At 37.5% G+C, this 25,383-nt stretch overlaps 1 protein-coding gene across 2 annotated transcripts in view; it reads right to left on the bottom strand.

Annotated features, from left to right (window-relative positions):
• Positions 1–692: 692 nt before the first annotated feature.
• HOOK1 (hook microtubule tethering protein 1) overlaps positions 693–25,383 on the bottom strand; it is a 78,769-nt gene continuing 54,078 nt past the window's right edge. For both annotated transcript variants that reach the window (XM_059137201.1, XM_059137200.1), the window contains 7 exons: positions 12,668–12,761; positions 10,981–11,015; positions 10,339–10,421; positions 9,602–9,702; positions 7,527–7,628; positions 6,068–6,136; positions 693–4,217 (listed from right to left, as the gene is read on the bottom strand). In XM_059137201.1, coding sequence (XP_058993184.1) covers positions 4,047–4,217; positions 6,068–6,136; positions 7,527–7,628; positions 9,602–9,702; positions 10,339–10,421; positions 10,981–11,015; positions 12,668–12,761 — 655 coding nt within the window. In that variant the 3' untranslated portion in view covers positions 693–4,046. The remainder of the gene's footprint in view (positions 4,218–6,067; positions 6,137–7,526; positions 7,629–9,601; positions 9,703–10,338; positions 10,422–10,980; positions 11,016–12,667; positions 12,762–25,383) is intronic.

Below are 25,383 nucleotides of genomic sequence, written 5' to 3'. Positions count from 1 at the left end.
AAGTTCATTCATGTGATAAAAGAACTATTTATGAGCATTTCTTAACAGCAACAGCGTTAAACCTTTCCAAGACCTGTTCCAAGAACATGGAACACCTGAATTTTCCTAAAAATTTCACAACTCATTTTAACAAACATGTAGAGATTGTGGCGGGGGGGGGGGGAGTTGGATGCTGGGGAAAAAAATAAAGTAGCTTTTAAAAAAACTGCTTATGAGAAATTTGGGCTGGAAATGACAGCTGGTATGGCTGGACAGCAGTATCAGAGATCCAAGTGTCTTCTTCCTTGTTCTATTGTCCCTGAGGGCTCCCCCTCACTACTATTCACACCCTTTTGGCCAGAACTTAGTTAAATGGCCCCACCTAGTTACAATGGTGTCTGGGAAATAGTTATTCTCCCTGCCTCCACTCCCCATCACTGGATGGCACAGGTAACAAACTAAAAACATGGCATTCTCTTACTGAAGAAGGGGAGAATGGATGTGAAGAGGTAAGTAGTAATCTCTGCCAAAGAAAACCCAAAAATATTCTGGATTTCATGGTAATGCAAAATGTGTAGATTACAGTGATGAAACTGAAGACATAAAGGAAACATCAGCAAATCACTTTTACACATCTTCTTATTCACCAAAAAATTCAAATGAAAAACAAAGTGGAAGAATTAAGTTGATGCAATTATTTTTCTTTAACAAACTAAATATTTGAAGTCCTTTATTTAAAGCAGCAAATAAACAGTGCACTTGTACCCGCTAAAAAATCCACTGTAACTGTCAGACACAGAAATCAGGAAATTTATTTAAAACCTTTCACAACTATTATACTGTTATTGGACAATCATTTAAAATAATACCCTAAATACTTACAAAAATAAATCAAGTATTGCTTCTATTTTTCAAGTGTCAAAGTCTTTGCCATAGAAAATAGAAAGAACCTTTTATAAACTAAACATAACATTGAAGCTACATCAAGTTTAATAACTGCACGCTATTTTCTTTAATGGTTGTGCTTTACAAATTTCCAAACAACTTTGCGATATACAGGTTCACAATAGGAATGTATGCATATAACCATACACACACATTTTTACATAGGAATGTTTTGCATTAAATATGCATACGGAGAACCTAACACAGTACTGTAACCTAAAAGCCACCCCACAGAGCCAAATGTGCCAAAATACAGAAAGAGGTGTAGATGTAGAAGCATTATCTAGCGCTCAAATTAGCAATCCAGTTACCAAAGGTGATGACATTTTAATGAAGGATACTCAGTTTAGTGTTTCTAGATAAGACATTAATTCTTAATCTATATTAAATCATCAGTTCAATAGCCTTACTCATTGAAAAAATAGAATGAACTTCAAATATTTCTCAATATATTAACTGATCACTGTCATACATATACACACTTTTTATTTTAAAAAGAGGAATATTAATCTCAGAGCAATGCTCAAAATTACGGATCATTTCCAAATTGGTCTGTGGTTTAATCTTTTATCACTGAGACATTCAATTCCTTATCAGACAGAGAAATGCTGGATTTCTCCTCTCTGGCATATGCACTCAAGCCTCACAACACAGTCATGTATAAATCATGGTTCGTGATGAGTATTTATAATGCTGCACCACCCACAGGGTGTCAATCTCACTATATTAACCAGATGTGGAAAAGAATCTCACTTCTGATCAGTTCCTGAATTTCCATATGGTTAATCACAATAATACAGAACTTTACATTACTCTTGTATAAATACCTCTATATTGAGCCTCTTAAATTCTACTTATCAACTAGAAAAGTGGTAAATCACAAAACTTTTTCTCTATTAAAAAAAAAGAATCTAGCCTTCTGTCCTAATTCAGAAATTGCCTGAATTATTTAGAAATTCCAAATATAATAATTGAAAATCTAAGAGTAATTGACTGTGAAAATACTAATTTATTGAAATTGATGTTTTACAATAAATTCCAATAAAAGGGAGCTTGAAGAGCTTGTAAAATCTCAAGTAGTAAAGTAACTACTACAAAGCAAGTAGTAAACACCAAAGGAGCAGATGTTTTACATTGACCAAATATACCAAAATGCCATAATATCTGGAAAATTTTAATAGCATGCTAAAATATTTTCAAAGGGCTATTTCGTTTCACTAAAAGTTGCAGGCAAGCAGACTCTAAGAATATACAAAAATGCAAACCAACACAAAAATTGCACCAATAAAAAAAACATCAAAATCTAAGAGGTAGTCAACAGAAGTAACCCTGATGAGACAACACATCCCGGGAGCTGCTTCCTAGTCTTAAGAGACCTAACTGCAGTAGGTAATTCATGTATCGTCAGTGATTAGAAAAAAATGCCCGGTAGAAAATCTAGAAACCAAGTATTTAAATGAGTAATACTGTAAATGGAACAATACTCATATACGCTGACAATAAAATCCAGAACAGGGTCTACTGCAGGCCAAATCTGTCCTATGTCCAGTTTTTGTAAATAAAACTGTATTGAAACACAAAAATATCCATTTTGCTTATATATATATTTTTATGGTTGCTGCTCTACACCTAGAGCAGAGGCCAGTACTTGGGCCCGATCACATGGCTCAGACATCCGCGGATAGGTATGCAGTTGTCAAACGGCTGGAAAGGTTAACAGTGAACGTCACAACATAAACTATTCAACTCTAAGGAATGCAAACTGCTTGTTATGTCACAATTCAGATCCGTTTCATATCTGAAATAGCTCTGACATTTTTCTTCTTTTGTCGTCAAATATCAAAGAGTATTTCAAAGTTACTATAAAAAGGTTTAGTAGAGCACCGTCCAACAGAACTTTTTGCAACAATGGACATTTTTATATCTGCACTTTCCAATATAGTAGCCACCAGCCATACGTGGCTGCTGAGCATCTGGAAATGTGGTTGATGACCAAGGAACTGAATTTTTCATTTTAATTAGTTTTATTGAAATTGCCACACGTGGCTTGTGGCTACGATACTGGAGAGCACAGATTTAACTCAACTAAAGTTCTGAAGTGTGACTCTTAAAAATGGCCCCCCAAATTAGAAAACAACACCTGTGAAAAGATGAGCTTTGGACAGAAGTGCACTGAATACCAAGAACTGAGTCCCAGACAGGTTCCTTAAATTCATAAACAGAAGTAAGACAGATTCCAGACTGTTTCCTCACTGTACTACCTCCTTGCAGTACATGGAAAAAACTATTATAGTATGTTTTTCAACAAAAGCCCTGATAATCTTGTGCTTAAAAGCAATAATTATAATCATACTAAAAACAGATATAATGTTTCACACAAATTATACTTTTTGCCTTGCTTCCCACCAGAAAAATCACCTTTTGTAAAAGTCCGTTCATTCCACACCATGAGCATGTCAACCATGCTGTACAGAAGCCCTCGTTTACAGCAGGGACACAGAAGAACTGTGAAGTCTCCTGGATCTGCAGAATCTCCAACTAGTCCCTTTTACTATGGCAGAAGTCACTGCAATAGTCCAATCTTCCATTACATGATAAAATAGACCCACCTGATGACAGATTTGAGGATAGAGGTAAAACCTTTTATATATATATATATATATATATATATATATATATATATATAGTCAAAAAATATAACTTGTATAGTTCTCCATGTACCTACCTCAAGACTATTTTTATAACCAAAACAATAAAATGAATAATAGATATGTTTTTAAATTACTTACTACTGATTACACATTGTAAATTAACCAAGTTACTGGTAAAACTGAAGACATTAAACTAAAATATACCAAGTCAATATGAACTTACAACACTCTCAGAAGACAACTGTTTGAGATGTGTGCCTAATTACCTCTTCCAATTACTCAAGTGTGCTCCCTTAGAGAAACAGCTAATTCTGTATTTTGTTTCCAAAGTCAGCTGGCGAAATTCATTTTATGCATACTGATTTTTAAATAGCTGATATCCACCACCATAAGTTTCTTTATCAACCTGGAAGTTAACTGAAGGATACAAACTATTTTAAGGGCACTTCTGTTTATGTTTTCTGTTGTAGTTTAATCGGGTGTGGTAGCAGGAACTTTGACAGAGAGGTTTCTTCTGGTGTTGGTGATGTGCCGCTGCTGTGCCAGGAACGACCGTGCGGGAGCACACGCCCCAGGGTCCTTGCAGGCACCACTGCTGCTCACGAGTCTAGATTCCATCCCCAGTTTCTGGAATGCTAGACTCTGAACGAACATAAGCAAACAAATAACAAGACTATTTAGAGTTTGTAAAATGCTTTTCACAAAAATTAAGTCATTTAATCCCCCAAATTCGATAAAGCTGCTGTCCTCCTCATTTTATGGAAAAAGTAAAGAGTTCCGAAGCTCATTGACCTGGACATCATCATGCTAGCAAGGAAGAGGAAACGAAGGCATAAAATCCAGTTCCTCTATTTTAACCTACTGAATTTGAAGTCAATAAAAAGAGCAGCTTAAAATAATAAGGTTAACTTTAATTATAGCAATAAAAAAAGGTAAGTCTTTATGTTCGGGCCTTCACTCTACCCACTGTGAGCATACACAGCACAAGAGAAAAACTCAGATCAATGGATCTCAAATATGGTCCCCAGAATATCATTTGCACCAATGGGAATTTGTTAAAAATACAAGTTCTCCCCTGTAGACTCTGGCCAGACCTACTAAATGAGAAGTTCTGCACATGAGTACAACAACTTGTGCTCTAACATGACGCATGCGTCACAGCTGACATTCACTATCGCCTATCTACATACTGCTGCATGACAAAGGACGGTGATTGCGGACGGTGAGTTTCATAGGAAGAGGAATCATTCCCTTCTCTTACTAGACACACAACACGATTTTACTAAGCTTAGAATCATGAGTAACTAGTGTAATACATAGAAAATAGTAAATGTTCAAAAGACCTGGGTAGAAAATGAATGAATAATGTGTATTTGGCTCAAATGTATTTAATAATTTATGTATCAAAAGACTACAGAGGAACAAAGACAATAATAAACCAGTCCTAACTAGGCTGACTGACTCATGACAGAAGGTTCCATGAACACCTCACCTATAATTTCCTTCACAGCCTTGCTAAATTAAGCCGGATTTTACCAAACAGAGAAGGGAAGGAAAGAGCAGACAAGAAGTACAGTGGCACAGAAGAGCAGGCATGTTTGAAGCAGGGCACCCAGTTCCGTGTGGTGAAGCACCATGTTCACACACGGACAGAGTCCATAAACTGATATTCTCTCATACTAAACAAGCAGCAGCTAATGTAGATAATGGCTGTGTCCACTCTCTCTGTAGATTGAAATAACCCAAAGGAACCATATACATCATGAAATATGATGAAAACATCTTGCTGAGAATAAGGATGATAAAATAAAATACACTTCAAATAATATACTACTCTCTCCTTGTTATAACAGACTATTACTGAAGAGCATTCCTGATTAAAACAAAAACAAAAACAAAAACAAAACAGTGAGGGGCACCTGGGTGGCTCAGTGGGTTAAAGCCTCTGCCTTTGGCTCGGGTCATGATCTCAGGGTCCTGGGATCGAGCCCCACATTGGGCTCTCTGCTCAGCAGGGAGCCTGCTTCCCTTCCTCTCTCTCTGCCTACCTCTTTCCCTACTTGTGATCTCAACCTGTCAAATAAATAAATAAAATCTTTAAAAAAAAAAAAGTGAAAGATACAGAGGTTTTCAGAACGTTAAAATAAATGTTGAGTACTAGATGCACTTAATTTTGCCTTGCACAGATATTCCTACTTCTACAAAAACCCATATGAGGCACAAATTAAATATTTTCACTCAAATAAGACCATTTTTGAAATATTTATGAACTGTTGTATGTGTGCTTCATGAGTATCAACTAAAAGTTGATGAGTCACAAAATCAATTTAGTGATTCTGAGAAGGTCAAAATCAACCAAAAACATCAAACTAAAATATATATGTAAACATATACAGGTACTGATCTTTGGTATAAAATGTATTCCTCCTATGGTTCATGGTCAAAATGTTTGATAAACACAACATCCAATCACTGGCTGCATGTCAACTCACCTTATTGTACCAGGCAGAAACAATGAGTTTTTCTTCATAATCACGGAATTTCGCTACTTTACATTCACTCTGGAAAAAGAAACAAGGACTATCAAGATCCCAGAAATAAACTGAAACTACCAAAAATGGAATCATTTTTCACTGTGCCCATTTAGAATTTAAAAAATGCACTGTGCGGCATAAAGCAGTCAAAATCTGAACACAATCATGGAGAATGCACACACAATGCCCTTAAGAAAAGAGTAAGACCATGACTAGTAGATATTTATTTCAGAAATTTTGCTGGGAGAACAGATGTTCAATAAGAAGAAACTGAGATTTTCATGCTACTGTCCCTACCTCTAGAAAAGAAAGTAGCAAATGGCTTAAGTGACAAAACAGAGCTGCACCTATGGAGGAGTGAAAATGAAGGAGAGAGAGGATATAGTAGAACATATCCCAGAAAATCCTTTAAAATCCCTATAAAGCTTAACACAAATTTTTATCTCTTCATTCTTGGTGATCTGAATACTAGACTGCCTGTGGCCGTGTTTGCATACTACCATCGACATCCATGTCTTAATTCTTCAAATATAGCAAATATTGTAATTTCACTGAGCACTTGATACAACTGACTCATATAAAAAGCTATAAACTAAACCATCAATGTTCCTACAGCAAGTTGCTCATGTGCCTCCCCCCTTTCTTGTATGCTTTCTGTACTGTGAGCATCATGCTATAATATATATGACAGAAAACATTTTGCAAAGGAAGCTACAACATGCCTAATCATAAAATCTACGAACATACAATTCCAGAGTGAAATACGTAACCTAGCTGTAAAAATGATATCATCATTAGCACAAAAATAACTTTTAAAACTTAAAAGACTCAGCAGCTAATTAATGAAAAGATGTCATCACTACCACAGCTGTGCCTGATTAATAACCAATACTGCCACTTTAGTGCAAGGGCTTACTGGATTCTGCGAGCACTTTCTTCCCCTAGGAATTGCAGCTGAAGAGTTTACTTAGTTTCAAGTGTTCAAGGAACAGGGAGAAGAAAAGAGAAAGAAAATCTGGTTAACTGAGTACAGTACCTTTTTTAAACGGTGAGTTTGGTCCTTTTCCTCTCCCTTCCTCTCTTATTTCTTTCATATTTTCTGAATGAACTCTAATCTGTATAATTTTAAAAGGAGCTAATATAGCAGAGCTCTATTAGACACTAAGGGATATCCACACGATTGGCCGTTGTGGGGAAGAGAGATACAAAGCAGCAGAGTACATACACTTGCAGAGACCAATCTCATGGGCTAGAGAGACTGTAATAAACACAGAGTGCTAAAACATGACATCTCTAACTTATGACCTCAACAAACCTCTTGCGAGACTTGATCATTTACGGCAGATATGTGACAGCAATTAATCACCAGGGTTACACAGGATAATTCAAAAGAAATGTGTGAATATGAAAATTTTACCTCTAGAATCTCAATTCTTCTCTCTTTCTCTGCCAACTGCTTTCTAAGTAGCATTATTTCAGCGGATGCTGGATTTAATTTGGGATCTAAAGTTTTTATTACCTGTTTAAAGAAAAAAAATTATATTTTACATTTACTTTATCTTATAAATTATGGAAATATAGTATCATCATCTATAGTATCTCTGTAAATAAAGTGGTAAAATATCCAGAAAGTAAAATTATCCAGGTACTAACTATGGATTACTTGGCAATTAAATTTGAAAAACATAACTAGCATTCCATAAAGGTCCAATGGTTATCAAACTTCAGTACAAAAATGGAAAGATCCCTCTCCCAAAATAAAATTTCCTTTCTCCAAGGCTTGGTACTCAGACAGTAATTTAGTGTTATTAAGCTTTGAGCACTAAGGTCTTGAAATAACACTTTCCATATTTATAATGATGAGTATTTTTTTAAATTAAGATGAATTTGATAATTATATGGGAACTTACTGATTGTACAAAGTATCAAAAAATTTCATAGAACAATCTTTTCTACTACCATTACCTAGTTAAATGTAATTCAATGCATAAGGATCAATATAATGGAAATTGGTGATTTTAATCTGCAAACCAGAGGGTGGCTCAATCACATTTATGGAAATTACTAAAAGCTAGGTAAAAAGACATTCAGTCAGAATGTTGTTCAGAGACTCAACCAAACTATGTAGCCAGCAGTATAACAAAAAATTAACTCAGAAATATCAGGTGTACATCAGGAACAAACAAATTTCCAATAATAAGAGCATCAGTATGATGTAATTACAAATCTATTAACAAAGATTTAAAATGATCTAAAGACTTAGGAAGATTTCACCTATATTTATAGAGGTAAAGGAAAAAGACTAAAAGGTAGTATGTTAAACATTCCTGCAGGTCGTTCAAAGCAATTTGCTGAGTGCCAAATATGGGAGGCACTGATGGGGACAGTGGGGATGTAGGGGACTTGGTATGTGCCCTCATAGAGGTCACATTATAAAAACAGAGTTTAAATCATAATTTAACTACAAAGACACACTACAAAGACACTGCTTGTGACTAAGAGCATTCACACTTTTGCAGTTGAGAGAAACAGGATGGTGGCAGCGCCTGACTGCATTACGTTTAGCAGGGGTCTCGAGGTGGGTGGGTGGAGCTGGGTGCCTGCATTCTGCCCATGAAATGAGGGTGAAAGTGGTTCACGGCTCCCAGGCCTGCTCCGTCATGAGTCTCCTCCAGTGCAGTCAAGGCTGGCCTCCCTCATCTACCAGCTGGACTATCTCCAGTGAGCTTGGGAACGCCATGTTCAAGGAGGCAAAGCCTCTGTCAGCTGGGGGCTCTGGCAGATTGCACGGAGCAGAGCCCCTCCCACACTGAACGATGGGCTTCCTGTGATCAAGAAGTAACTTCTACCTTCTGAGATTGTGAGGTTTAGCTATTGATGCAGGTACGATACATAACTTATGAAGCTTAAACATAAAAAGAACAAAAATACTAGCAGCATTTTAAAGCTTCATCATATAATCCTTTTATTCAATAACTAGAAAAAATATATTAGCATTCTCTAAGAGAGAATACTTACAATTAATTAGGAAAATATCCAGTATTCATGGAATAGAAGATTTTATGAGAACAATACTTACAGATATTTAAGTTTCAAATAAGGCAAAAAATACTAAGTCTGGTAAACATCGACTGAATAGTGCTTAACTATCTCATCTAGACTGAAGACTAAAACTTTAAACAAGTCCCAAGAGCTAAATTTTCACAAAAGGCAAACTTTCACTTTAAGAGCTAACGCCTCCATACTTCCTAACAGTCATCTCCCCTAATGAGGTCACTCCAGTCCCCCCTGAAACTGTCCCAATAAAGCCCCATGTTTGTTTTACCCGATGCTCATGAGTGAGAGTGAGAGAGCACGAGAACTGACCCGCAAGGTAGGTGGGAGGGAACAAAGTGATGGGACCCAAAGACAGGAGGAACAGTCCCACAGACGGGACTGGCCTAATAAGAAACTGAGTCAGAAGACTTGGGCTCCAAAAGATTAGTCACTCACATTTCTAGCTTTCTCCAAGTACATTTTATATCTCTCCTCCATCGCTTTCATATCTTCATCTTTCTTCTGAAGAGCAACTTCAAGTTCACTGATCTTTTGTGCTGTTATTGAAAAGGGAATGAAACATGACCGATTTAAAATATTCCCTTTTCACACAAAAAATCAATCATATTTTTTCTAAAAACTGATAAGAGAACTTAAAAGAGAAATGTTTATTTCTTCTTTGTAATGAATTCTTATCTAAAACTTTTGAACTACAACCAATACATTCTTGATCAGTTCGTATTATTCTTTCTTAAAAAAATATCTATAATCTGCTTTATCTAGCTATTTTTCTACTTTGTCTCCAGTGTTTCGATGAGCAAACACACTTTACAATGTAATCACAAACATTATTAGAAAATAAAGCATTCCTTCTACACAATGTTTAAAGGTTATTTTAATTTGATTATACATTATTTTATTTATATTTCCATAGTATTAATTCTACTATATTTTACAATGTTTGATACTCCTATATATCAATCAGTTCATTTTATTAGATCTTTTTTTTTTTTTTTTGCTTTAAGATTGGATCATTTATTGATTACTTAAATCACTAGAAAATTATCATGGTTCTTCTTTGCAATGTATGTATTTATGGAGTGTCCAGAAACCGGTACACAGTTCTTGCATCCTTCAACTGAAGAGGGCAAGTCCTTAGACGCAGTCTGATCCAGGTTTTTATAAATACCTACCGTTCTGGTTTACATCTGGCTGAAGATCTTCAATGAGTTCCTGTTTCTTCTGTAATTCTTCCTGGACCTCAGTTAGTTTTTCCCTAAGTAGTGGAAAGAGCATGGAGTTTTGGAAGCAAACAGACCTAAGAATGAAAACTGATTTCTGCCACATAATATCTGTGGACTGTGGGCATATCACTTTCTGATCCTGAATCTCCTCACCTGGGAAATGCGAGTAATACCTGCCAAATATTATAGGGGTTGCTGTGAGAAGGTAAGCTGCCTGGCACATGATAGGTGCTAAAAATGTTAATTTTTTCCCCTTGCCATCCTTGCTTCCTAAGAAAGTCAAAGGAAATATTTTATTGGTTAAACATCCCACATCACATAGTCAAGTTGTGACAGTTGTCTGCTTTGTAAACTCTTCAAATGACATTAATGATTGAAAAATGTAGGATCTGGGATCACTGGGATGACTGGGATCACTGGCAGGCTGAACATTTTAGAACATTGTTTTTTCGCTTCTTGGTGGCAGTGATGAACCGTTCATTGCCATCAGGGGATTTTTCTTATAAATGAAATCAGAAAAGGACACTAACATTAGAAGTTTTTAAAACCCTTCCCCTTTCGTATTTGAAATGAAATATCAGTTTTACTTACATATGAGCTTCCAACTTCTGCTTTAGTTTGCTGGACTATAAAAATTAAAAAAAGTTGCTGTAAGATATCTATTGTGACAAAGATAAATTTTCCAGACATCAAAATCTCTTTACTTCCTTTTGAAGTATATTACTTAAAATTATAAATGTTTAAAAAAATTGTATTTCTAATAACATACTTGTAAAAACATAAAATTTTAGGTATTATTGACTTCAAAGGGAAAGGAAGTTAGGAAATGAACGAAGGATGGGTACAATAGTAAAAAGAAAAATACTTCCTATTTCTTCATATTTCAATACCATGAAAATAAAATTTAAACTTGAAAGAAAAATAGCAAATGCAAGCTGAATGTGATATACTGAGGAGTATCAAACACTTAAAAATCATTATTTAAAATATAAATTTTAAGATTTTAAGCCTTTAATGAAGAATAGACTTAAATAATTATCTTTAAAATAAAGCTTTAGCACTACAAATATAAGCAATTTAATATTGACATCAAAATGAAGTAAATTTTGTTAAAAAATAAAATTTAAAACATAAAACTTCCTCTTTAAAAAGGAGGACTTTAAATTGCAATACTTGTTCAAGATCCTCTACTGACTAGATAAATGAAAGGTTTAAAATATATGATCTGAAATATAACTCAGACACTAATATGTTTTAAAAAGAGAAACATAAAATTTTTAAATTTTTAAAATTCTGCAATCCAAAAATGTACTCCCCCAAAATAGATCCCATTTTAAAAGTATTCCCTAATGTGGCTTAGAAAAATATTTGTATTAGAGAGGTTACAATACCGTATATATGCACATACGAGATGCCGCCATGCATGAGACGATTTCTATTTTCCAAGCCCCCGGGGAAAAAAGAGAAAATCATATAAAGCATATAAAAGACAGAGAGGAAACACAACCCCTTCAGTCTTCTCCCTCATCTCTTCACCTACTCTTCATAACCATCTCCCCCGTCAACACAGGCACAACCACCTCACGTTCTGTCTACGGACACTGAGCCCTATCTTTTTGCTGTTAAATGCCTTCCTCCCTCCACTCTTCTTTTCCCCACTGCACAAAGATATCCAACTACAGACACACTGCTAGCTATACTCAGATTTGGGCTGTTCGATCTCTGCTGAGTCCTCTCATCTGCCTCCTAGAATGTTTGCCATCAAAGCCCACTAGAAATGGCGAGGCCCTAAGCCCGCATGCAGGGAGGGAAGAAATAAGGAGTTACTGAAGTCTTCAAAACTGCATTAAGGTTTCTGTCCTCTGGAGGTTGGTGTGATTCACTTCTCTGATGCTCTTTAGTAGAAATCATTGTCTTACTCTCTCCTTCCTGTTAAGTTTTCCTCAATTCTGACAGCTGACTACACTTACTAGGCCTTTTCTCAAGCCTGAGAAAAGAGCTGTGAAGACCTCACTTGCAGCATGCTCTCAATCAGGAATTCCTGAATTTAGGTGTAGCTGTTGAAGTAGGACAGATAGAAATCACCTTCCAAGACATACGATTAACATATAGGTTCCAAGTTGGCAAAATCACTGCATCTTTATGCAGATATATACGGTATTCAAGGGCACCCCCAAAGATAAGGGTAGGACTTTCAAATACAGGACTAATTTGGGCATCAGGACCCATGGCGGAGAGTCCACACTCAGCAAATTATGACAATGCTTAAGTCACTTACACTTTCTCCTTCAGCCTTGGAGCCTTGCTCCTGTAAAGACTTCTGGAGGTCCTCAATCTGCTGCTGCAATTCCCGGATACGCTCTCTGCTCAGCCTGTTGTAGGATGAATCATACATATTTACTTGTATTGAAAATCAACATAGTTATGGATCTATAAAGGTACACCTGTGCAATTTAACTCATGAAGTTTGTATTTCATAGCAATAACGAATGCCCAACAATTGTCAGTGGCTAGGTATAATAAAGAGTGTAAGTATAGTAGGCTACCAACAAGAAAATATTTTTTAAAAAGAAGACATTTTATCATGGAAGTACATATGCCCACATTTAAAGATGTCAGATACTTACATGCCAGCTGCAAAAGCACATCAATTCTGCACTGTCTTCACTGGTACAAAAAAATCAGAAAATGAGCTCAGTTTTCCTATACTTATATCTTTAATGAATGGTAACTAGGTTTCTTCTTCTTGTTTCAGATTTTGTAGGCAGCCACAGAACCAGCTAGAGGCGAGGGATCAAACCAGGCCCTGACTTCATGTCTCCTGAATATCAGTTGAGTTGCGCTTGAGAAAAAGCCTGAGCTGACTCATGCCTCCTGATTATCATTGAGTTGCGCTTGAGAAAAAGCCTGAGCTGACTCATGCCTCCTGATTATCAGTTGAGTTGCGCTTGAGAAAGAGCCTGAGCTATGGACCCTAAGACTGGCTGACGTGACTGCCTGCATGTATTAAGAGGCAAAACTGGGTTGTACATTTAAGTGTTACAAGATTACCCTGTACTTGCACGAATAATAAAATTGTACCATTGTAAACTCATGAACTGCTAGTTAAAGATTAGCTAAGTAGACAAAAAGTTACTGGCGTCAAAAGATCGGCTACCAGCGCTTGGGAAATGGGCTTCGTAAAAGCTTGAGGGGTTTCATGTAAATGTTACGTGTGTATGAGCAATCAACCGAAAATAGATACTTCCTTATAATTGTTTCTGTTAGCTATATAATGCCTCACAGCCTTGAATAAAATTGGCACTGCTTGGACATCATCCACTGTGTCCCTCCTGTCCCCATTTCTTTACAAGTCTTATTGTTTCTCCATTCTCTTACCCTCTCGACCCTGCTCATGTCGTCACACCGGCTGTGACAAGTGGCGCCTGAATAGGGACCTGAGCACATACAAGAAGAGCTCAAGTTTTTAGGTAAGTGGTTGCTGGTATTCAGGTAAGAGGAGCCCGGACTTTAAGGGTCACAACAGGAGTACAATAATATGGGGCAGTCGCAGTCTATGGAAATGGTCTTCTTTATGACTGCTTTACAGGCCCTTATGAAACAGAAAGGGTCCAAGGTCTCTAAAAAGGACTTGCAGCAATTTTCCTACACAGTTTCAGAATTGTGCCCATGGTTCCCAAAGGAAGGAACTGTAAGTTTGGATGCATAGCAAAGGGGACTCTGACTTTATCTCTCTCTGTTCCTCCTAATAGACATGGGGGGCTTCTCCCTCACTCATTTCCCATGTTAATGGCTATAACTGAAGCCAACTGGGGTTAGTCTAACTCGAGACAGAGACTGTAAGGAATATTCCCAAGCAGCTGCAGAAACTCTCTTTGTTTCGGGGAAGTTTCCCAGTGTTCTCTGGCCCGACTTGGACTGCTTAGCCCCTCCCCCATTCCAAGTGGAGTGGGCCCAGGTGGAACCTAAGTCAGTATTGGAACTAAGTTAAGTTTGTTGGTTTAATTATGATAGCCATGTCTTTGAAATTACAGCAGTAAATGTGAAGCTTTTATTCTATCAAAGTTTACTGAAGGTCAAATAAGCTTGTGTTATTTGTTAAAATCTGTTAGCAAAGAAATGACTAAACTGATGGTTGTCTGTCTCAAAGTTTTAATGGGTAATTGCTGAGATAGCTTTCAAAATCTTTAGTAACCTAAAAGTTTAAAGTTTTGGTTGGATGACAAATGGAATTAAATTATGGACATCTAGGTCTTAACCAAATAGAATAAAATTACTAAACATAGGTTTGTACTTTAGATTTCTTACAGCAAAAAAAAAAAAAAAAATTAAATATGTTGGTAAACATGTTTTACACTTAACTGATTCATAAATTTGCCATCTAAAAAATTCTATTTTAACAGTTCACAATTGGTTAATACTTAGTCTTCACTAGAGATTAAGGTGTTTCTTAAGTGATTAAGAGTACAAAATTCTGCTAACTGTAAGACTGATAAAAATAAAGAAAGCAACTCTATGGAAAACTAAATAATATATAAGAAATATTTAAAAAATAGAAATATATTTTATTAAAGATAAAAAATAATTTTGTCCTAAATAAGATGGTTGTTTAAAAAAAAAAAAAATGGCTCGGGACAAAACCTGAATGCAAAAAAAAAAAAGTTGTAGAAGTTTTATGAAGGGAAACCTTCAGAAAAGGAGAAAAAGACCAGATGCCTGATCCTGTTTAAATAAAAAAGAAATAAAAACAGCCCCCAAGGTGATTTAACACTCTCCTAACATACCTCCACATAGATTATACTTCCAAGTGAAAGGATCATTTGGCCTTGAGAGATTAGGAAAGTAGCCCAATCTTGAGGGACTGCGAAAACACCCCATTACCATCCCCCATTGCTGTAACCATAGAAACTCACTCTTATTCCTAAGGAATGAAAGGGGAGACTGATCACCTCCCATTACCCAGAATGGGGGTATCCAACCTGTCTAAATCTAAAAAAAGTGCCTATGTAAATCTGTCTATATGGCTCCACTGCCTCAGCTACAGAGTCTGAGTGGGCTGCATCCTGAGTCTCGTGGGGCGTCATATGACATAACGGTCATCTACTCCACAGAGTAGCCTGGTCCGGGGCTTATATCGAAAGACCTTAGCTAAGACACTCACGAGGGGTGTGAACAGGACAGCATCTAGAAGATCCCCCTCCTTTTGTCTGCGACATCACTCACGATGGGAGGGAAACCCAGTAAACCCACTATCTTAAGACTATATGTTTAATAATAATAAAAAAGAAAAGACACTGGTATAGAAAAGCTGGTTTTCTCTCTGTTTAAAAGGACAAAGTTTTCTTTTTCTTTTTTTTTTAATTTTATTTATTTGTTAGAGAAAGGGAGAGAGAGAGAGAGCACGAGCACAGGCCGGCAGACTGGTAGGCAGAGGCAGAGGGAGAAGCAGGCTCCCTGCTGAGCAGAGAGCCCAATGTGGGACTCAATCCCAGGCTGCTGGGATCATGAACTGAGACGAAGGCAGCCGCTTAACCAACTGAGCCACCCAGGCGTCCCAGGACAAAGTTTTCTAAGGTTAATTGATCTGTTATGGTTTTCTCTTTGCCCAGAAAACCCAGTTTCTATGTTTTATCAGGTGTTTAACATCCCGAATTATATTTAGGCATGTGTTTTAAAACTTTCTAAGGTTTTAGCAATTGTTGACAAGATTTAAATTATAAATGAGATCTCTTTGACTCATAAGGCTTTTCCTTGGTATACTAAATTACTCAGTAAATACTGCTAAACCAATAATAAACCTTGGGTTGCATTTGGGTAAGTGCTGTAACTACTCTAAGAGTTCTAAACATTTCCTAAAGTTTTAATGTTTTGATAAGGTCATCACCTGGTAATTTAACCATATCTATTCTGAGTTTTTGTCATTTGTAATTGTTTTGATTCTCTTATAAATTCTGTCTTAGAAGAAATTCATATGGGAGACTTTCAGGACAAATACAAATATTTGATATACTTGAAAATCCTAAAACTGAAATGGGTAAGAATTTCCAGAACTAACTAAAACTGCATTCACCAGATTTAGTAACATGGAACTAAATAAACTAAAAGATTATAGTGTTATGTCTCTTAATGTTTTGTTTTATTTCAAACATTGCTGGTTCTCTAATGTTTAGTCTTCCAGACTAGGGATATATATATTTTTTCTTAAGATATCTGTGACTTACAAAAATGTAAAAATATTTATTTGCAAACAAATCAGAGCATTCAACTTTTCTATCTGAACCCTCTGAAACCAAAAGGTCTCAATAAGTATTCTTTCTTCCATGGCAATCAGTCATTTGCATAAGTTCAATAAAAATCTGTTCTCCTTGTAACAGGACACCATTAGAAACATGGGCTATTTTATCAAGGCTTTGACTGAAATGCCATATTTGAGAAATTTTCAGATATGACCAGACAACCTAAAAAAAACAAAACAAAACAAAACAAAACAAAAAAACCAACTAAGGTGACTTTGTAAAACCTGGAGCTGTAAAGCCCTTTGAAACTGTTGGCCTGATACCTTGCTTACAGAGTTCCCAGCAGTCTCACCAGGTGAGTAAAGAATATCACTTCCTGACAGGATAATTTGGTAACCTCAAAAAGATAAATTCACCCAAATCAAAAGGTATTACAGACGTGCCTGATGGCAAATACATGCCTTAACTTCTGGCCCGGAGAGGCTACTAAAGGTTCAACCTACAGATTCCTTATAAAAAGTTCTAGCAAAACAGATTCTAAAAGATCTATATGATCACACTCACTGTTCTTACTAAACTTATGTAAATAATTAGGCCAAGTTTGTTAGAACTGGACATATAGGAATCTATAAGGAATCTCCTTATACAGAGGCTTTTTACCAAGGATACTGCCCTACTAAGTCAGTACAAAGAACTAAGTTAAAAACTGTTCAGTTAGCCCTGCAGATGTATTCTGAACCGTGCAATCTATACACAGACAGCCATTATGTGGCACAAGCAGTCCCCTCTCTGCCACAGGCTTATATGCTTACCCATGATGAGGAATTATATCATTTGTTTTCTAACATTCAGCAACTTCTGAGATCAAGACAAACTCCGATCTTTATTTCCCATATACGGGCCCATACTAAATTACCAGGTCCTTTATCTAAAGGCAATGATAATGTGGATATGATTACTCATGCATATGTAATTGATGTCACTAATAAACAAATGACTATACAAAGTCTAAATTTCATCAGAATGTGTCAGCCCTACGCTGACAGTTTCAAATAACCAGAGAAAAGACTCATCAAATAGTCAAAAGCTGTCCTGCCTGTCCAATTCATTATCCATTACCCACATATTCGGTAAAAACTAGAGGATTGGTGCCTAATCACTTATGGCAAATGGATGTAACACTTTTTCCTGCTTTTGGCAGTTTTAAATATATACATGTCTCTATTGACACCTTTTCAGGGTTTGTGCACACTACCGCACACTCAGGAGAAGCTTTCGTAAATGTATAAATCACCTCTTTTCCACCTTCTCCCAAATGGAAACTCCTAAAGCCATTAAAATGGACAATACTCTGCATACACTTCTAAGGCCTTTCAAAAATTCTGCCAAGTTTTTCAAATTACACATTCAATGGGGATCCCTCATAATTCCCAAGGACAAGCTATTGTTAAAAGTGTTAATGGAATCCTCAAATCTTACCTCAAAAAATTAAAAGAGGGGGAGATACTATAGGGAACAGTGAAATATTCTCCTCATATGCATTTAACTTTAACTCTATGTTTTAAATTTTTTGAATGTTGACGATATAGGTTGCACAACAGCTGAACGCTTTTGGCAACTAGATTTCTCTCCTCTTCCTTATACTAGGTGGAAAGACTCCCTGACGGGCAGTTGGAAGGGTCCTGGTCCTGTCCTCTGCAGAGGACGCGTTTTTGTTTGTATTTTTCCTCAGGATAAATAACCCGCGCTGGCTTCCAGAAAGGTGGTGCCAAATCCTCACCTCTCCACCAGGGATGGCTCACCTCACACTGAACGGCCAAGGCAGACAGAGAAGGAGAAGACATCTCCCCCACTACAACTAGGGCCTGATAAGGGATCTCCTGAACCAGGCCCTGGAAATAGCAAAACAAACCCAACCCAATGAAGCATTGATCACTCTATTATTAACATTATTAGCTATGGTTGGCCTCCCTCGTAGCTAGTAAGCGAGGCCACAGTTTATTAGGGATATTTGCCTAATCCACCCACTATAAGGCCTGTCATTGGCATGATCCCACTTCTCGGGTGCGTACTAATGGCACTAGTTATTTTGGGGGATGTAGTGCTGATGGTATAGAATCTGCAGAGCATTTTATTAATTGGACAGACTTAGCAGCTCAAGTACCCATATGCTTCCAGCTGCCCTCTTCTGGCTATGACCTCATCAAGGGACATGTGATAGTGCAGTCTAGGTCCCATATAGTTACTTATCTTGTAAGAGATACAGTAAGTGGGATTAATCGGTCTAATCCTGTGATAGGGGTGGAAAAATGGATTGTTTATGGAGTCATGAGAAATAAGACTCCTAATGTCCCTCAGAAAGGTATGCGCTCTCCTGGTTACCCCTATTGCCCTCAGCGGTTGAATTATCCCTACCAAGGCCCTATATGGACGACTTGTCTCCAATAAAGGCCTACGATCTTTTCTCCTCACAGCGCTCCTTATTTTTCTATTATTGATTGGTCAAGGAAGACTAGAGAAGAACTGCGAGGTATCGCCTTTCCACCTAATCTGCCAATGCATAATGTAACTATCCCAGGAGGAATCTTCTCTATGGCCAGAGGAATGTTGCATTCAGAACTGTGGAAGTTAGTTGCTACTATGGGACCTCTTGTGGTGCAAGTAACTATGAATGGCTACATCCCCACTATGAACATCAATTTAACCTTATGGGCGTGCGTCCCAAGGCCTTTCTTGTTAGTAGTAGGTTCCGGAACCATAAATTCAACCTCCTTTTCAGGCGAACACTTGTTGCATAACATCCGATGTAACAATTGTGTATTGACTAACTGTTTGCCTGTAACATTGCCTTTACCGAGTACTAATCCTACAGTAGTAGTGTTTGTAACTATGCAACCCCCATATATGCTACTGCCTGTAGAAGTAGAAGGACCATGGTATGCTAATTATGGTTATCAATTTGCTCTCAAAATGCAGCTACAACTTAAACGGATCAAGCGCTTTTTAGGCTTATTGATAGCTGGAATAGCTGCATTAGTAGTCCTTATAGCTACGGCTACAGTAGCCTCAGTAGCGTTGTCCCAAAGTGTTCATACTGCCGAACATGTAAACAATTTTGCAAAAAAATGCCTCATATGCCTTAGCTACACAAGAACATATTGATAAGAAAATTCTTATGGATTAGAAGAAGCGACAGAATATTGAGGAAGCCAATTTGTCTATCCCAAAACTCAAATGTCCTTGGTCTGTTATGGAGGATTTCAAGATATCTGTGTAACTCCGTTAAAGACAAATAATATTACATGGGACCGAGTAAAAAGACATCTTCAGGGGATATGGTATCATACCAATATTAGCCTGGATTTAGCAGACATGCAGAAGGATATTTCAAGCATCAGTCAGTCTCATTTGGACTTAGTTAATCCTGCTGAAGTAGTATCACATATTTTTAGTAGCCTGCATGGGTTTAATCCCAGGAATTTGCTGAAATATTCATTCTGGCTATTCATTGGACTTTTTATTGTTTTACTTTCATTTTGATTTGGTGCATTGTACAAATCCATGCAAGACAGCATAGGTTTCGTTTGAAGGCTCAAATGTATTCCCTAGATCTAAAAACAAAGAAAGGGGGAGATGTAGGCAGCCACGGACCCAGCTAGAGGCGAGGGATCAAACCAGGCCCTGACTCATGCCTCCTGAATATCAGTTGAGTTGCGCTTGAGAAAAAGCCTGAGCTGACTCATGCCTCCTGATTATCAGTTGAGTTGCGCTTGAGAAAGAGCCTGAGCTATGGACCCTAAGACTGGCTGACGTGACTGCCTGCATGTATTAAGAGGCAAAACTGGGTTGTACATTTAAGTGTTACAAGATTACCCTGTACTTGCACGAATAATAAAATTGTACCATTGTAAACTCATGAACTGCTAGTTAAAGATTAGCTAAGTAGACAAAAAGTTACTGGCGTCAAAAGATCGGCTACCAGCGCTTGGGAAATGGGCTTCGTAAAAGCTTGAGGGGTTTCATGTAAATGTTACGTGTATATGAGCAATCAACCGAAAATAGATACTTCCTTATAATTGTTTCTGTTAGCTATATAATGCCTCACAGCCTTGAATAAAATTGGCACTGCTGGGACATCATCCACTGTGTCCCTCCTGTCCTCATTTCTTTACAAGTCTTATTCTTTCTCCATTCTCTTACCTTCTCGACCCTGCTCGTGTCGTTGCACCGGCCGTGACAAGATTTCACAGGCCACGATTTCACCATTTCCCAACCAATTCTTTATAACTCTTTATTTAAATTAAAGAGACTGACACTCCAGGGCAGATTTCTAACTTGGCAGAATCCCATTCTTTAAAAACCCTTTAAGAGTAACCTGAAATGGGGCGCCTGGGTGGCTCAGTGGGTTAAAGCCTCTGCTTTTGCCTCAGGTCCTGATCCCGGGGTCCTGGGATGGGGATCGAGCCCCACATTGGGCTCTCTGCTCAGCAGGGAGCCTGCTTCCTCCTCTCTCTCTGCCTGCCTCTCTGCCTACTTGGGATCTCTGTCTGTCAAATAAATAAATAAAATCTTAAAAAAAAAAAAAAAAAAGTAACCTGAACTGAGGTTACCAGCAAGAGAAAACATCTGTCTCTTTTCATGTATATACGACCCAACACACCTGCCTATTATAACGCTCCACTGTTTCACGATTACAGGTATCACATAATACAAGCATCATTTACATGTCTATCTTCCTATAGTAATTCTATGAAAGCTGACACTTCCCATCTCCAGTGCTGATATTGAACTGAATGGGATAGTAAAATCTGATGGTCCCCTCAGAAAGCTACAATGTTGATGTAGTACTTATACATACAAGTTTGAGACAAGGTTCAAGTGTATCTAAAATTCTTGGTGGGCTCTAAGATCTAATAAAGTTTGGTCAAATAGAATCAAATACTTTTATAGCAAAATATGCTATTTATAAGAGGCAAGTTAGCATATTGGTTGAGAGTCTGGATTTAGGAATCAGACTGACAGAAAGTTCAAATGTGGGATTGAGAACTCACTAGCTTAAAACTGTGGATGAGTTACTTAGCCTCCTTGGACCTCAGCTTCCTTATCCATGAAAGAGAGATAATTCTCACTTCATAGAGTTAGAGGATTTCTGAGTGAATACCAAAAATGTGCTTAGAAAAGTGCCTGTCATATAGTGAACACTGTAACAATGTTATATATTTTTAACATTCTATTTCTTGAGCACCTCATTGGTATCAGATGAGTACACCATTTACTTTTACAGCTGAAGATACTAAGTGTGAGTTTAACTTGCCCAGCACAGAACAGCTAATAAATTTAAAGAGAGGAGGGGCTTAAATTTGACTCCACAGTCTATGTTCTATCCATGTACACACTGCAGCCCAAAGCCAACCTGTCATGTATTCACCTGTTAAATTTTCTGTGGATTTGAAGACATATAAATGAAATTCAAGAATAAGCAAACTGGTTAATAAAGTATGCTGAAATAATGAACATGAAAGGCTGAAAATAATTTAAATATTAAATCCTATTTTTTTAATTTAATTTTTTCAGTGTTCCAAGATTCATTGTTTATGCACCACACCCAGTGTTCCATGCAATACGTGCCCTCCTTAACACCCACAACCAGGCTCTCTCAACCCCCCATTCCTCTTGCCTCCGAAACCCTTAGTTTGTTTCTCAGAGTCCATGTGGTCTCTCTTGGTTTGTTTCCCTCTCTGATTTCCCCCAACTCACTTCTCTCCATCTCCTCATGTCCTCTGTGTTATTCCTTATGCTCCACAAATAAGTGGAACTGTATGATACTTGACTCACTCTGCTTGACTTATTTCACTCAGCATAATCTCTTCCAGTCCCGTCCATGTTGATACAAAAGTTGGGTATTCATCCTTTCTGATGGAGGCATAATACTCCATTGCATATATGGTCCACATCATCTTTATCCATTTGTCTGCTGAAGGACATCTTGGGTCCTTCCACAGTTTGGCTATTGTGGCCATTGCTGCTATGAACACTAGGGTACAGATGGCCTTTCTGTTCACTACATCAGTATTTTTGGAGTAAATACCCAGTAGTACAATTGCACCGTCATAGGTAGCTCTATATTTAATTTCTTAAGGAAATAGCCACACTATTTTCCAAACTGGCTATACCAATTTGCATTCTCACCAACAGTGTAAAAGGTTCCCCTTTTTCCACATCTGCTCGAACACTTGTTTACTATCTTGTTAATTTTGCCATTCTAAGTGGCGTAAGGTGGTATCTCAATGTGGTTTTGATTTGAATCTCCCTGATGACTAATGATGATGAACATTTTTTGATGTGTCTGTTAGTAATTTGTGCATCTGTTAGCCATTTGGATGTCTTCTTTGGAGAAGTGTCTGTTCATGTCTTCTGCCCATTTTTTTTATGTCATTTCTGTTTGGCATGTGTGGAGTTTGAGGACTTCTTTACAGATCTTGGATATCAGCTCTTTGCCTGAAGTGTCATTTGTGAATATCTTCTCCCATTCCGTGGGTTGCCTCTTTGTTTTGTTGACTTTTTCCCTTTGCTGTGCAGAAGCTTTTGATCTTGATGAAGTCCTAAAATTTAATTTTCCCTTTTGTTTCCTTTGTCTTTGGAGACATGTCTTGAAAGAAGTTGCTATGGCCGATGTCAAAGAGGTTACTGCCTATGTTCTTCTCTAGGATTTTGACAGATTCCTGCCTCAAGTTGAGGTCTTTGATCCATTTCGAGTTTATCTTTGTGTATGGCATAAGAGAATGGTCCACTTTCATTCTTCTACACACAGCTCTCCATTTTCCCAGCACCATTTGTTGAAGAGACTTTCTTTTTTCCACTGTATATTTTTTCCTGCTTTATCAAAGATTATTTGACCATAGAGTTGAAAGTCCATATCTGGGCTCTCTACTCTGTTCCACTGTTCAATGTGTCTGTTTTTATGCCAGTACCATGCTGTCTTGATGATCACAGCTTTGTAGTAAAGCTTGAAATCAGACAATGTGATGCCCCCAGTTTTGTTTTTCTTTTCAACATTTCTTTAGTTTTATCTGGGGTCTCTTCTGGTTCCATGCAAATTTTAGGATTGTTTGTTCCAGCACTTTGAAAAATGCTGGTGCAATTTTGATCGGGATGGCCCTGAAAGTACAGATTGCTCTAGGCAGTATAGACATTTTAACAATGTTTATTCTTCTGATCTATGAGCATGGAATGCTCTTCCACCTCCTTGTGTCTTTTTCAATTTCTTTCATGAGTGTTCTGTAGTTCCTTAAGTACAGATCCTTTGCCTCTTTGGTTAGCTTGATTCCCAGGTATCTTATAGTTCTTGGTGCTATAGTAAATGGAATCAATTCTCTAATTTCCCTATCTATATTTTCATTGTTAGTGTATGAGAAAACAACCGATTTCTGTACATCGATTTTGTATCCTGCCACATTACTGAATTGCTGTATGAGTTCTAGTAGATTGGGAGTTGGGGGTTTTGGGTTTTCCATATAAAGTATCATGTCATCTGCAAAGAGAGAGTTTGAATTCTTCTTTGCCAATTTGAATATATTTTCTCTCTTTTTGTTGTCTGATTACTGTTGCTAGGACTTCTAGTACTATGTTGAATTAAGAGTGGTGAGAGTGGGCATCCTTGTCATGTTCCTGATCTCAAACGGAAGGCTGCCAGCTTTGCCCCACTGAGGAGGATATTCGCTGTGGGTTTTTTCATAGATAGATTTTATGAAGTTGAGGAATGTTCCCTCTATCCCTAAACTTCGAAGTGTTTGAATCAGGAACAGATGCTATAGCTGGTCAAATGCTTTTTCTGCATCAATTGAGAGGACCATGTGATTCTTCTCTCTTCTCTTACTGATTTTTTTCTATCACATTGATTGATTTGCAAATGTTGAACTATCCTTGCATCCCACGGATAAATCCCACCTGGTCATGCTGGATAATCTTTTTAATGTACTGTTGGATCCCATCAGCTAGGATCTTATTGAGAATCTTGGCATCCACATTCATCAGGGATATTAGTCTGAAATTCTCCTTTTTGGTGGGGTCTTTGCCTGGTTTGGGGATCAGGAGAAGCTGGCTTCACAGAAAGAGTCTGGAAGCTTTCCTTCTGTTTCTATTTTTTGAAACAGCTTTAGGAGAATAGGTATTATTTCTTCTTTGAATGTTTGGTAGAATTCCCCAGGGAATCTGTCAGGTCCTGGGCTCTTGTTTCTTGGGAGGTTTCTGATCACTGCTTCAATCTCATTCCTAGATATTGATCTATTCAGGTTGTCAATTTCTTCCTGATTCAGTATTGGATGTGCATAGGTTTCCAGGAATGCATCCATTTCTTCTAGGTTTCTTAACTCACAGGCATATAACTGTTGATAACAATTTTTTAAAAGATTTTATTTATTTATTTGACAGACCGAGATCACAAGTAGGCAGAGAGAGAGGCAGAGAGAGTGGAGGAAGCAGGCTCCCTGCTGAGCAGAGAGCCCGATGTGGGGCTTGACCCCAGGACCCTGGGATCATGACGGGAGCTGAAGACAGAGGCTTTAACCCACTGAGCCACCCAGGAGTCCCTTATAACAATTTCTGATGATTTTTTCTACTTCCTTGGCATTAGTTGTGATCTCTCCCCTTTTATTCATAATTTTAACTTGGGTCTTCTCTCTTTTCTTTTGGATTAATTTGGCCAGTGGTTTATTGAGTTTATTGATTCTTTCAAAGAATCAACTTCTAGTTTTGTTGA

The sequence above is a fragment of the Mustela lutreola genome, chromosome 10 (assembly GCF_030435805.1).
Source record: "Mustela lutreola isolate mMusLut2 chromosome 10, mMusLut2.pri, whole genome shotgun sequence".
NCBI lineage: Eukaryota > Metazoa > Chordata > Mammalia > Carnivora > Mustelidae > Mustela > Mustela lutreola.
The sequence above is the reverse complement of the archived record's forward strand: the minus strand, read 5'-3'. Positions and strand labels throughout refer to the sequence as shown.